The sequence below is a fragment of the Acomys minous genome (genome assembly GCF_964271855.1).
Source record: "Acomys minous genome assembly, chromosome: 2".
NCBI lineage: Eukaryota > Metazoa > Chordata > Mammalia > Rodentia > Muridae > Acomys > Acomys minous.
Window position 1 is genome coordinate 52,033,148 of NC_140484.1, and position 14,216 is coordinate 52,047,363.

General features: G+C 50.7%; 1 protein-coding gene across 2 annotated transcripts in view; it reads left to right on the forward strand.

The window, feature by feature from the left end:
• The window catches only part of PACS1 (phosphofurin acidic cluster sorting protein 1), a 141,330-nt gene extending 127,354 nt beyond the window's left edge, over positions 1 to 13,976 (forward strand). For both annotated transcript variants that reach the window (XM_084773800.1, XM_084773801.1), the window contains 13 exons: positions 2,551 to 2,666; positions 2,801 to 2,936; positions 4,045 to 4,149; positions 4,518 to 4,624; positions 5,238 to 5,392; positions 5,556 to 5,666; positions 6,207 to 6,309; positions 6,710 to 6,752; positions 8,590 to 8,632; positions 8,840 to 8,975; positions 11,116 to 11,342; positions 12,469 to 12,588; positions 12,684 to 13,976. In XM_084773800.1, coding sequence (XP_084629926.1) covers positions 2,551 to 2,666; positions 2,801 to 2,936; positions 4,045 to 4,149; positions 4,518 to 4,624; positions 5,238 to 5,392; positions 5,556 to 5,666; positions 6,207 to 6,309; positions 6,710 to 6,752; positions 8,590 to 8,632; positions 8,840 to 8,975; positions 11,116 to 11,342; positions 12,469 to 12,588; positions 12,684 to 12,799 — 1,518 coding nt within the window. In that variant the 3' untranslated portion in view covers positions 12,800 to 13,976. The remainder of the gene's footprint in view (positions 1 to 2,550; positions 2,667 to 2,800; positions 2,937 to 4,044; positions 4,150 to 4,517; positions 4,625 to 5,237; positions 5,393 to 5,555; positions 5,667 to 6,206; positions 6,310 to 6,709; positions 6,753 to 8,589; positions 8,633 to 8,839; positions 8,976 to 11,115; positions 11,343 to 12,468; positions 12,589 to 12,683) is intronic.
• Positions 13,977 to 14,216: the final 240 nt, after the last annotated feature.

Below are 14,216 nucleotides of genomic sequence, written 5' to 3' on the forward strand. Positions count from 1 at the left end.
GGCAGGTGGGATCGCTGTGAGTTCAAGTTCAGCCTGGTCTACACAAGCCAGCCAAGGCAGCGTAATGAAACACTATTTAAAAATAGATAGGGGTGTGTGTGTGTGTGTGTGTGTGTGTGTGTGTGTGTGTGTGTGTGTGTCTGTTCTCTCTCTCTCTCTCTCTCTCTCTCTCTCTATCTATCTATCTATCTATCTTTCTCTCTCTCTCTCTCTCTGGAGCACGAGCACACAGGGGCAGGGCTTTGGGGGGCGGGGGCAGATACCTTGGAAATGTTGCCTTAATCTATGGGCTTGTGAATTTACTATGTTTACTTTCCCCTCAAATCCTTACCCATGAAATGGAACCCATTTTAGAAACCAAGTCCTCCCCAGATTAATAAACCAGAAATGTCCCATTCTGCCCTAAGTAGAACTGACAAATGTTAGTTTGTATTTCTCACTGTCGCCCTCATTCTCTTGTGTCTTGGCCTGCAAAGCTGTCCCTGTCCCCATCTCCGTTGCCTTCTCAGTATCCAGGAAGCCAACGGCATTAAGTCTCTGAGGATCACTGCTCGACTTCTCTTCCCAAGAGATGCTTATGCCTAGGACTGCAAGCCAAAGCTTCATGAAGTAGAATTGAGTCAGTTGGGCACCCTATCATAAGCCCTTAACTGCTCACTGTGCACCTACTAATCCTGAACACAGAGAATGCAGAGATGACATCTAGGCCCCTCTCCAAGGGCAGCCACCTGTGTAGCCTTGGATGAGGTTCAGTGGAGGCCCTGGGATGCAGACTGAGGAGAGGGCCTCTGAGGCAGGAAGCTTAACACTGGATGGGGAGGAAAAGAAACTTTACAAAAATGCCATCTGGGGCAGTGGCCACGTGACAAGACCTTCTAGTAGTTCAATTGAGTTCAAGTAGGACTGAATTGTTTCCTATAGTAAATATCCACTACAGTGCTTATGTGGAAAATGATAAAGCATTAGTTTTATCCAAGATTAAAACCTACTGTACCATTGCTTCACCATTCACTAATAATTAAAATAAACCCCTGACTTTTCCCATTGCTTGCTATACAAATACATAACCAATACAGTGATCTTTCCAAAATGAAATTTCAATCATCACTTCCTGATTCAGACCCTCCAGTGACTGACCAAATCTTAGACTAAATCTTAACTCAGCACCCAGGAAAGATGGCAGGTACCCAAAGCATGTCTGCCATAGGATTTTTCTTTTCCACAAGGAAGTCAGGATACTTGATAACTGTGGGAGTGGGAAAAGGCAGGTGGTGTTTCAGGTACACCGGAGTGTTCTGTCCTGACCCAGCTAATGGCTCCTGGGGCTCTATTTATATTAACATTCAGTTCAGGCTGGGAATGTGGCCCAATGGTAGACTCTTTTCTAGTATGTTTGAGGTCTTGCATTCCATCCCTAACACATACAAATTCAGATTTGGGGCTAGGGATATAACTCAGTTTGGTAGAGCGCCTGCCTAACATGCATAGCCCTAGCACTGCGTAAAACTGGATGCAGCAGCACAGGCCTGTTATGCCAGCACACGGGCATATTTAGAGCCACATTAGGCCATGTATGGCTTTATCTCAAGTTTTTTTTTTCCTTAAAGTTTGTATTTTAGGCCAGGCATGGTGGCACAACGCCTGTTATCCCAGTGCTCAGGAGGCAGAGGCAGAGGCAGGCGGATCTCTGTGAGTTTGAGACCAAACTGGTCAACAAAGTGAATCCAAGATGGCCAAGGCAGAGAAACTCTGTCTTTAAAAAAAAAAAAAAAAGTTTTTATTTTAGAATCTTGAGTACTTTGTAAAATTTATTCCTCAAGGAATGAACACTTTAAAAATCTGAAGGGTAGGCAGGCAGGTGCAAGTAGGTGAGCAGGTCCTGATACACTTAGAAAGCAGTACTTCAAGACAGGGTGGGGTGTTGACTTTGAAAGTGATCCAGGGGTCAGGGTCGGCTGCAAAGGCCCCCTGAGCAGAGCAGAGCTTTGGGTGCGTTTGAGTCACATCTCTGTGTGGTTGGAAGACAGCCTGGACTAGCAGCAGGACGATCTGAAAAAGGGAATACAAAGTTCTGAACCCAGAGGGTGCAAGGAAGAAGTGGGCCTGAAAGAGCCAAGGAAGATGGGATGGCCAGGAGCTGCTTTCCAGATGGGAAGGAAGTGGTTTCAAGGCTCTGGGGTGAGGTGAGGAGTGTAGACAAGAACTTGAGAAACACAGGCCCTGCCCTAACGAGAAGCTAAAGGGATGCAGGCAGCCTTCATTAACCTGTAGATGGCCTGTCGTCAGTCATTCCTGCTTATGCTGACACACTATTCATAGACCTAGAGGGCAGAGGTGGATGGAAGCACATGACACCCAGCACAGTTGGATGAGACTTAGACACTTTCCTCTTAGGATGCGATAAGGACATTAGAACCCTGTGTGCCCACTCACATGCTTCCAGGACAGTGGCGATCCTCCCAGTGAAGATAGATTCTAGCAAGGCTCTGTAGAAGCTCCTGCAGCGTTATCAAGAAGAGGTAACATTCTTTGCCACCTTTCTTGTGGCAGGAAATCACTGACCAGGACATGTTTGGAGATGTGAGCACAAGTCTGGTTGTACCAGAAAAAGTCAAAACTCCTATGAAGTCCAGCAAAGCGGATCTGCAGGGCTCTGCCTCCCCCAGGTACACCAACGAGGAAGGACTCAGGCAACGGACCTACAGCCATACTCAGTACCAGCTACATGTGGGGAGGAGTGGTGGGGCTGTTGTGGCTTTGGAGTTGAAGGGCTGTTTAACCCACTCCCTGTTGCCATCAGCAAGGTGGAAGGGACACACACACCCCGGCAGAAGAGGAGCACTCCCCTGAAGGAGCGGCAGCTCTCCAAGCCCCTGAGTGAAAGGACCAACAGCTCTGACAGTGAACGCTCTCCTGACCTGGGCCACAGCACACAGGTAATCTTGGGTTCCTGGTGAGATAAGACCCTGCCATTGGACTTCATTTGGGTAGAGAGGAAGGAGGATGTTGGCTCTATTCTGAGATACATAAGTTAGAGATGTGACCACACTTGTTATCCTCTTGTGTGTAGAATTTGGGGTGCAGTTGAGTGGTGGTACACAGGGACGAGAACAAGCACTGTTGGCATTGCTCCCCTGCCAGTGAGCTGCCATGGTTATTCCAAGCTGCTGCTGCTGCTGCTGCTGCTGCTGCTGCTTCTCCTCCTCCTCCTCTTCTTCTTTGTTTTGTTTGTTTGTTTGTTTGTTTTTCGAGACAGGGTCTCTGTAGCCTTGGCTGTCCTGGACTCCCTTTGTAGGCCAGGCTGGCCTTGAACTCACAGTGATCCGTCTGCCTCTGCCTCCCGAGTGCTGGGATTAAAGGTGTGCGCCACCATGCCCGGCTTTGTTCCAAGCTCTCCTTAGGCTGCTCTCAAGGCTGAGGGTAGCTGGAGAAGATATGAGCAGACCTGGGGAGTGTGTTCTCACTGTGACGGTGGTGTCAGCCAGGGGAGCAAGCCACCCAACTTGTTATTGTTCTCCCAGAGCGAGGCAGCCACGTTTCTCTGATGACTATTATGGAAGGCCAAAGTTGGGGTGGTGTGGCTTCCTGAATTTGATGCTCACACAAAGCTGCAGATGAACCCGGGACTAGAATAGCCGACACCTAGGGTGAGGTATTGTCCTTCTGCTTAGCTGCTGTCCCTGAAATACCGTTGTTCCCGGGACAGTGGACCCCACATGGTGCCTCCCCGCTGCCCTTGCTGCATTCTCCAAGCACCTGCTGGCTCACCACTCCCAGTCCTCGGCCCTGCTCTCCGAGAACCATGCCCTTCATATGAAACCGCCGCTTCCCAGCCCCACAGGCTTTCCCCAGAACAACCGTTGCTGTGACTTTAGTGCCTGGTGTGTTAGTGTATTCTCCAAGGACACTGACTTCCTCCTCCTCATCCCCATTTTAGTGTGATCAACGGCAGACTGTCTCCACGAATCCTTAGTTACCCTTGTGCCAGAAGCTCTGCCTGTTCCCACTCCCCAGGCAATGCCCAACCAACACTTGTTCCCACAGATTCCAAGAAAGGTGGTGTATGACCAACTGAACCAGATCCTGGTGTCCGATGCAGCCCTCCCAGAAAATGTCATCCTGGTGAACACCACAGACTGGCAGGGACAGGTAGAGCATTGAGGGTCAAGGGGTGAGGGTCGGGGTTCTACAGATGCTCTACAGTGTGTGACCAGAAACATCACACAGGGAAACAGTAGAGTGACTTCATCTGCCATCTACTATCTTCCTAGTAAGACATTGGTTCCAAGGATGCCTGGCCCTGGCTGACATTTGGAACCCTTAATCCTCTCCATTTCACAGTCAGCATGTTTCCATGGGGTCTTCTGTGCCTTTTTGTTTGTTTGTTTGTTTTTTTTACACATAGCAGGGAAACGTGAAGAGGAGAGGGGCTCTGCAGCTGGCTCGGGGTCTTGTGCCTCTCAGCACCTGCGGGTGAATGGTGTGGCTTACCTGTGTCCTTGCTGTCCTCCCTCCAGTATGTGGCAGAACTGCTCCAGGACCAGCGGAAGCCTGTTGTATGCACCTGCTCAACAGTGGAGGTCCAGGCCGTGCTGTCTGCCCTGCTCACGAGGATTCAGCGCTAGTAAGGGCTCTGGCTTCTCTTCTTATGATGTTTTGTGGTTCCTCTACCTCCTCTTCCCATCCTGACTTCTAACAGACCAGGAAGCTGCAGCTTCAGCTTGTACTTGGAGACAGAGCCAGCAGTAGTGCTCCGTGCTCCTAGTAGAATATCAGTTCCTGGGCTTTCGGCTCCCACCTCCTCCATACCCTGGACTCAGGCCTCACTTTGACTTGTCTCATTTTTCTCTTAAACCTACGACAAAGAAGAGAGTCCAGGGTTCTAAAAATATCTTATATTCCTTCCCTTATGGTAACAAGGTGTTTGCTACTGGAGAGCCTGTGTTTACCTGTTCAGGGTCACCTTAGAGAGGCCTGGTACTCCCTCCCATGTGACAGCTAGGAGAGCCCAGGTGTCTAGGCCTGGGCTACCTCCAGGCCCCACAGGCAGCTCTTCCAGCTTCTCCCTTTGTCTCAGCCTTCTCCTGAGCATACTATCGCTCGCTGCCTCCCTTGTCATTTTGTTTCTTGGCATGCTTCCCAGGTGGTTGGAAATGCATGAAGTCAGAGCTTGAGACCTTCCCTGAACAAGACCCTGAGACCTAAGTATAGTGTGTGTGCGCCCCCTTTCTTCCCAGCTGCAACTGCAACTCATCCATGCCGAGGCCAGTCAAGGTGGCAGCTGTGGGCAGCCAGAGTTATCTGAGCTCCATCCTGCGGTTCTTTGTCAAGTCCCTTGCCAGCAAGACCCCGGACTGGCTGGGTTACATGCGCTTCCTCATCATCCCCCTAGGTAAGGTCCAGCAGCATTCAGGAGACCTCTGTCAGCAGACCTGGTTCCTGCAGCAAGCATGGGACTTGGTTAAGGAAACTAAAGGCTGGACCATGGCTGGGGATAGCTGCTCCCCCTACTCTACCCACTAACATTTTATTCTCACTGGTTTTCCCTCTGCCAGGTTCTCATCCAGTGGCCAAATATTTGGGCTCAGTAGATAGTAGATATAGCAGCACTTTCCTTGATTCTGCCTGGAGAGATCTGTTCAGTCGCTCAGAACCCCCAGTGTCAGGTAAGAACCCCTAAAAGGGATCCCCAAGAAGGGAGTCTTCTGTGTTCCCCCATGCAGCTGAAGAGAGTGAGGAGCCACCTTCTTTCCTTTCCTGTAGCTCCCACCCTCTTGCCCATGGTACAAACCCCGTTCCCAGTTGGTATCCATTGATGAAGGGGGCCCTATGTTGTCCTCTCCTCAGAATAGCTTCTGCATCTAAAAGTAAGGAGGTCATGTGGCCGATATATGGGCCAGCTCTGCTTAGGAAGATGATGTAGGTAAATAGAGAGTGCCACTGATGAATCGCTTGTTGACACTTGAGTGACACTGTACCAGCAGGTATCCCTGTACCTTGCATTGGTGGTGTGAGTACCCGCATACAGCTGAGGTCAGGGAGGGGTGTGCGTTGGTTTATGATCCTTTGATTCATGACCAAGAGGATCTTAGAGTCCTTCCTTTACCTCAGCTCTGAGGGTCCTGGCTTGGGACTCAAGAGGGCCTCTCTGAAGGGCTATGGGGCTGCACACTGAAGCGGACACATCCCTCCTGGCTTTTCTGCAGAGCCGCTGGATGTGGTGGGGCGCGTGATGCAGTATGTCAGTGGAGCAGCCACCACACACCAACTGCCTGTGGCCGAAGCCATGCTGACCTGCAGGCATAAGTTGTAAGTCTGAGGTTGGGAGTTTTCTTTAAAACAGACTGGGAAAGTTGGAGGAACCTTGAGTCCTTTCATTTTTCCTATTTCCCTTTTCCACAACTTCATTTTTTGTCAAAGAGGCCCTAGAGGGTGCCCCTGTCTTTTACAGCCTCCATGCAGGAGCACACACACACCCCCTTGCCTGGGCCCTCACCAGCATAGGCATCAGTTGCTTTCCTCCCTAGTGACTGAGATCAGTTGGCAAGTATGAGCAGGGTTGTATGCGCTCTGTCCCACCGCCCTGCAGTGTGACAGAAAGCAGTAGCTTGTGTTTCTGACCCCATTGAGCAGGAAATAGTATGGGAAGCTTACTTGCCCAGCGCTCCTGCAAACCCACTAACTGTAAACCTTTCCTGTTTCCCAACAGCCCTGATGAAGACTCCTATCAGAAGTTTATTCCTTTCATTGGTGTACGTACTTGTTCCCTCCTGGCCCCAGCCTCCCAGCTTTCTTGCTTTCCCTCCATACAAGAAAAGGCTGTGTGTAGTGACACGTGCCATCATATCCAGAACTCTAAAGGCAGAGACAGGAGATCTCTGTAGCTAAGGCTGGCCTTGAACTTGTAATCCTGCCTCAGCTTCATAAATGCTAGAGAGGGACATCTTTCCCAAATCAAGAACTATCCCCAGACTAGTTCCTGGTTTCTCCTGTCTATCATACCAAGCCCTGAGTTTGGGGCCTTGGACTGCTGGAGCGCACTCCACAGTGAGGCTTCTCCAGACTGAGGGGAAAGTGGCCTCAGAAATAGTGAAACATATCATTCCAGAACTTGCTACTTCACAGGGATGGCTTTGAGGAAGAGCCTCTCTGTTGCAGATGTATATAATTAGTGAATTAGTGAAATTCAAGTGAATTTATCTTGAAATATGGGAAGAACTTTATTGATGACCTTGGTGTCAAGTGTATTGGCCTTCTGTTTTGGGGGTTTTTTTTGGGGGGGGGGTTGTTTGTTTTCTTTTCTTTTGTTTAACAATGACAGGATTTCAGGAACCTAGCAGTTCCAAAGACCCAGAGCACCCTACCAGTGCTGAAAACTAGTCAGTCACTGCCTACTTAACCCTTGGAAAACTCCCAGAGCTGTATGGCAGTCCACCCAGGCTGGCAGTATAGCTGCTGCCTTCATGAGACGGGATGTGCTAATATTTTCAGCAGCCATAGCTCAGTAACAGAACACATACATAAGACCCCAGAAAAAAATGAATTAACCACAAGAGCTAGCAGCCTACCAAACTGCCAGGGGAGCTAGGGAGAGGGTAGCTATATCCAGGAAGCCCCAGGGTATCGATTTTGGACCCATCCTACAGATGCCACCAAAAAAGACACATGGTCTCTGCTGTAGCAGAGTCAGCCCAACCCTTGGTCTCCAGCCCAACTGTTCTGGGTAGGCTGGTTCAGGTGCCAGGACACAGGACGCTACCTGTCATTTGGAACAGAGAATACAGTAACCAAGTGCCTCAGCTATCTTTGTTTCTGGCCACTGGAGGGCCCCCTCCATCTTCTCCAGAATTCACTGAACATGTCAAATTCCCAAGGGTACTTCAGATCCCAACCCAGGAAAGTGGAAAGAAGAAAATTGTGTCTACACTTGCCTTAACATGGAGCCGAGCCAGCTTTGAGATAATACTTATTCCAAAGCCAATATTCTTTTAGAAGCAGACAATCAAGACACTGCCTTCAATAGGCTCTGCCCTATTCCCCATGAAAGGCCACTAAATCTCATGGGGCCACCTCATGGGACTGGGCTTCTTTTCTTTCTTTCAGTTTTATGGTCCCAAGGATAGAACCCAGAGCCTCTTTATATAACCAAGCCTGTGAACTGCTCTTTCTTTTTCTTTTCTTTTTTTTCTTTATTTTTTTTTGTGGGGGGAGGGGGGTTGGTGAGGTGGGAGGTGCATTTTTAAAAATCCTATATTGTTCCCGATGTGTAAAGATTTTTAGTCATGCTAAGTGTGGTGGCACACACCTGTAATCCCAGCACTCAGGAGGCAGATCGCTGTGAGTTCGAAGCCAGCCTGGTCTACAAAGAGCGTGCCAGGACAGCCAAGGCTACACAGAGAAACCCTGTCCCAAAAAAGCAGTGTGTGTGTGTGTGTGTGTGTGTGTGTGTGTGTGTGTGTGTGTGTGTGTGTGTGTTTAGTCATTAATAAAACACCATGTGGTCATAGCTGTGTTGCTGGCCATCTGTTAGCAGTTGGATTGGAGCTGGCTGCCCTGATGGAGGACCTAACAAAAGTCCCTTTCCTCCAGGTCGTGAAAGTGGGCCTTGTTGAAGACTCCCCCTCCACAGCAGGTAAGCTAGAGTGCCTTTGCTTCTCTGAGTGAGGTCTTACTACTCCGGTCCTCTGTGCTGAGTGTGCGCAAGGAAACAGTTGAATGGGAAGACATCGGTCTCACTCCCCAAAGAAGCCCTAGGGGCCCAGGAGAAGGAAAGCTCACCTCCTGCCACCAGCAGGTCAGGTTGACTGCCTTTGGCCAACTGTGTTTGTCCCTTTGACAGGCGATGGCGACGATTCACCTGTGGTCAGCCTTACTGTGCCCTCCACATCACCACCCTCAAGCTCAGGCCTGAGTCGAGATGCCACAGCTACCCCTCCCTCATCCCCATCTATGAGCAGTGCCCTCGCCATTGTGGGGTAAGGCTCTTCCCCACCCTGACTCCCTTCCCAGGCATGGTATGCCAGCACAGCACAGCCATGCTGGGTAAGAGCACGGTCTGCGTTAGAATCCAGAGACAGATCATAAGGCAACTAAGACATTGAAAGGAGGTTTAGTGAAGTTTGACGGTTCTTGTTTTCTCTGCTCTTTGTAGGGTCAGCTGGGGCTATGTTGACAGCACTGTAAAGTATTATTCAGGTAGCTTCCCATACAACTTCCTAGGACAATGGTTCTCAATCTGTAGGTCATGACCCCTTTCACAGATCATTAGAAAACAGACATTAGCCAGGCAGTGGTGGTGCATGCCTTTAATCTCAGCATTTGGGAGGAAGTGGCAGGTGGATCTTTATGAGTTCAAGGCCAGCCTGGTCTACAGTGTTAAGTTCCAGGACAGCCAGGGCTATTATTACACAGAGAAACCCTGTCTCAAAAAACAAAACAAACGCCAGGTGTGGTGGCGCACGCCTTTAATCCCAGCACTCGGGAGACAGAGGCAGGTGGATCACTGTGAGTTCGATGTCAGCCTGGTCTACAAAGTGAGTCCAGGACAGCCAAGGTTACACAGAGAAACCCTGTCTCAAAAAACCAAAACAAACAACAACAACAACAACAAAACCCCACAGATGTTTGCTTTACAGTTCCTAAACAGTAGCAGAATTACAGTTATGAAGAAGCAACAACAATATTTTATGGTTGGAGGTCATAACCTGACAAACTGTATTAAAGGGTTGAAGCATTAGAAAGGTTGAGAACCGCTGTCCTGGGGCTTTAAGAAGAGTGGGATTGGGGGTAAAGGATGCCTGGGTTGTGGCATCATCCTATGTGCACTAAGTTGGCCTGGGCAGGTTACTGAGCTTTAAGTCCTGCTATGTGTGGAAGTGAACTGGCCACCTCACAGGGATATTCTGAGGCCTGAATGGAACAGTATCAGTGTGGGACGTGCTTCTGAATGGCACCTTCTATATACCGACCCTACTGGAGCCCCTGGAGCTGTAGCATCCAGTGGCTCAGATTCTGGGTTGGGCCTGCAGTGCTGAGATGGCGAAGACCTTGTAACTATGAGTTCAGGGAGTTGTAGGAGAGAGAGTGTTTCTTTAGAATCTCAGGTTCAGGGAGATGGCCAGCAAGCTGTTTTTCTGCCATGTCTGAGGAAGGTGTCATGAGGGTAGAGGACAAAGACTTGAGGCAAGAAAAGCTGGGTGTGGCCAGGCACAGAAAACAGCACCTTCACTCTTTCTTCAGTCTTTACCATCTCCTTTCCTCATAGCTCCCAAGAGGGAGGCATTGCCAATGGCTTTTCAGAAGTGCCCATGACAGGATCATAGCTTCTGAGGAAGGCATGGGAGCTGTTCTCCTTACATTTCCTTTTATGGTTTTCTACTGTCACAGAAGACACAGTTTAGGAATGCAGCCACATTCTGCCTGAGCAACCTAGTACTTCCAGGCTTCCAGGAAGCCTGTGCTTTCCTGTTTCATCCACGGCATAAAGGGTTTCTGTCCAGCTTGGATTTGAGGACCCTGGGACCAGGCTCTACCTTGACCTCTTTTCTCATCCACTTTAAACTTGTTTTTTAATGGAGCCACAAAAATGAGGCAGAAGGAAAAGTCAGATGACTTTCATAGCCTGGGTAACTATTGTGTCTGACGCCTCCTTTCAAGAAAACACTCCATTTTCCCCAGGAGCTAAAATTACCACTCAGCTGAAAGTGTCATACATAAGCAAAAGTCAGGGCAGCACCCGTTGGTTCCCAAGGCGGCTGTGAAGCCATGGCGTCGCTTCAGCCCTGCTTGCTGCTTCTCCAGCCACCTGCCTGCTTGTGTGTGTGCACATGTGTTTGTGTATATGTGCACTCTTTCACAGAGCTTTCTGCTCTGATTCCCTCTTTTTGTGACAGTTTTGATTTTCTCACCATAATGTGGGCCTTTGTCTTCTCTTGGCTTTGCTCTCAGATCACCCCAGTTCTCCACCTCCACATGAGCAAGTTCTGCATGACTGGAGGAAACAGCTGGCTGGCCTCCTCCCATCTCCTGCTTTCAAAGGCAGTCTCTTCCATCCCTCACGGGTCCATGTGGTTACACTGAGGTCAAAGCCAACATGTTTTCATTTCACTTCTCCAGGAGCCCAAACAGTCCATATGGGGATGTGATTGGCCTCCAGGTGGACTACTGGCTGGGCCACCCCGGGGATCGAAGGAGAGAAGGTGACAAGAGGGATGCCAGCTCAAAGAATACCCTCAAGAGTGTCTTCCGCTCAGTGCAGGTTTCTCGCCTGCCACATGCAGGGGAAGCCCAGCTTTCTGGCACCATGGCAATGACTGTGGTCACCAAAGAGAAGAACAAGAAAGGTAGGCCAGGGAAGACCAGACCAGCAGACCCCATTGGCCTCTCTTCCAAGCCCCTATCCAGGGGTCTGGGCCAGAATCTGCTTCTGGATAGGATACATGGGCAGCCTGGGGCCCAGCAGGCAGCTCTACATCAGCTAGAGGACAAGGCCACTGCCTTCAGAATGGATATGGGATGGAGAAGGCCACCTCCGTGTCCCGCCTCCATGGCCGCCATAACTTTAGAACAGAACGCTCATAGCCAGGGATGGAAGCCATTCCAGGGAGGCTCCAGGAACAAAAGATGTGATTGTTTTTTAAAAATGATAAGAAGCTGAGCATGGTAGTACATATCTATAATCCCAGCCTTTGGGAGGCTGAGGCAGGAGAATTAGAAGTTCAAGGCCAGCCTGTCTACATAATGAGACCTTACCTCAAAATAACCACACACCCACCCCAAAAGAGTAGAGAAGAGAATACAGTCTTACTTGGATAAAGGGGTAGATTAGAGCATCAAAGGTGGAGTTGTAGAATAGTGGTCAGTCCTGTCTTCCCAGAGAGTGAGACAAGCATGTCTACTAACAGATCACTGCCTCAGTAAACAACTGGAAGACTGCAGCTCCAGATGTGCACCTGCAGCTTATGTCCTGTGTAACCCCAAATCTGCGTCTACAGGAGCCCCCAGGCAGCTGCACCAGGCCTGCAGCCAAGCCCACCAGACTGCCTTAGGGACCTGCCAACAGCTCAGCAGGGGCATGCCCTGCCTTGCCTCCTTCCCAGAGTAGAGCCACCTGGGAGTACTGGCACATCTGGTGGAAGTAGTGCAAGCACCTGCCCCTTGATCACTCCTCAGCCACTGCTTTGGTGACCCAGAAGGAGGCAACCTTGCCCCAAGGTGTCCCGAACACTCCCACTGGGAGACTTGGGAGACCATCAGCTCCCAGGGCCTCACTGTACAGATGAAGACAGGCCCAGGCAGAAGTGCAGAATCTTAGGCAAAGTGGCAAAGGAGTCCAGAGTTTTTCCTGGCCAAGGCCAGGAAGCGTAGCGAGCAAATTACCTCCCCAGCAAGAAAGAAGCAGATGGAGCTGGGGAGAAAAGGGGTGGCTGCTTCTCAAGTCTCTGACAAGTATTCCTGCTGCCTTTACAGTGCCAACCATCTTCCTGAGCAAGAAGCCCCGGGAAAAGGAGGTGGATTCTAAGAGCCAGGTCATCGAGGGCATCAGCCGCCTCATCTGCTCTGCAAAACAGCAGCAGACTATGCTGAGAGGTGTGATAGCAGGCAACGGAGGGAGCCACATCCTCCCTGAGGGGCAGGGGCATGGATTTAGCTAACCCATAACATTTGTTTCCCTGTCACCCCAGTGTCCATCGATGGAGTTGAGTGGAGTGACATCAAGTTCTTCCAGCTGGCAGCCCAGTGGCCCACTCATGTCAAGCACTTTCCAGTGGGACTCTTCAGTGGCAGCAAGACCACTTGAGACCCTGCCTCCCAACCACTCCGTCCTGGCACTGCCACCCAGCCTCACCACCTGCAGGCAGGGGAAGGCCAGCAAGTCCCGGCCCAGCCTCCCTTTCCCAGCACTGGGGCCTGCCTCTATATGCCCAGTCCTGAAGGACACTGCCACTGGGGATGCAGCCCTCCCCTCTCACTGCCCAGCCCATCTCTCTGGACTACCCTCCTTCCTCCTGTTCCAGGCCCAGAGCTGGGTGGTTCTGCTTACTGGTGCCCATAATCCCTACAATTGAATAATCTGGGCCTCTCCTTCACCTCATTCACCCCCTGCAGCACTGGCTCCCTTTCTGGAAATGAAAAATCTGGAGTCGGATACACAGCAAGACAGCCCAGCACCTACTGTAGCCTGGCCACCAGGCTCTTAATTTCCAAGGCTCTGTTGCCTGTTGCTACTCACCCTGCCTTCCTCCAGCAGGGCTGGGGCCTCCTACCATTCCTGTGACCTCACCTGCCCCACAGCTTCCCAGTCTCTCCCATGCATGAGTTCCTGACACCTCAAGTACCTTGAATGTCCTGTGTCCTACATGTTTTTTTAGTTGTTTGGGTAACTTGTCCTGTGCCCAGGTCCTATCCTTGAGGCTCCTCCCTCTGCCTTCCAGGCTCACACCTAATGTAGCTCTGTGGTTTCACAAGGTAGGAGGCAGCAACCACCCCACCCCACCCCCCCACCCATCCATCAACACACACATCTGTGACTCTTATCTAACCTCCCTTTTCCGGTGTCAGCGTGCCTCCCCTTCCCTGCTCTGTCTTCCCACTTCCTTCCTGGCAGGACAACAGAAAGAGGCCCATCTCCACCAGGTCTCCCTCCACAGCCTCCTTCCCTCTCTCAGCCATAGGTGGCTCTCAGCCTCCTCATCAGTGTCTTCATGAGAGGCTGAGGACAAGGGACAGGGCTGGCCCAGCCCCCGTGCCCTCTGGCACCTCCAGAGCTTCTCTGTCCCTCCCGCTGCTCCGTATCAGTGTGGCACAGAACTGCACCTGGAGCATATTTTTCTCATTCTTCACACCCCAGACTCCTCGGTCCTTCCCACTGCCCAGCCCTACTGTCCAGAGCATCTCCTGGGCCTGAGAATAAACGAGGTGGGAAGACTGGGGCCATGTTGGGTTTTTCATTCAATAAACTGGTGATTTCTTACCAACTGCCATGGGCTTCTGCCCCTCATTTCGTCACTGCATCCATCAACCTTCAGCAGACACAACTCCACTCAAAACAAGCCAGAAGTGCAGGTGGAAAGGAGTAGACTTGAGTGTTCCCCTGTTGTGGAAACAGGCGTGAAGGTGGCCGCCCAGTAGGAAGCAAGCAGAAGAGTGTGGGTGCTATTCCCTTGTCAGGTCATCAGCTTTTACCTGATGCCACAGCGCTTACAGCTGAGCCATCT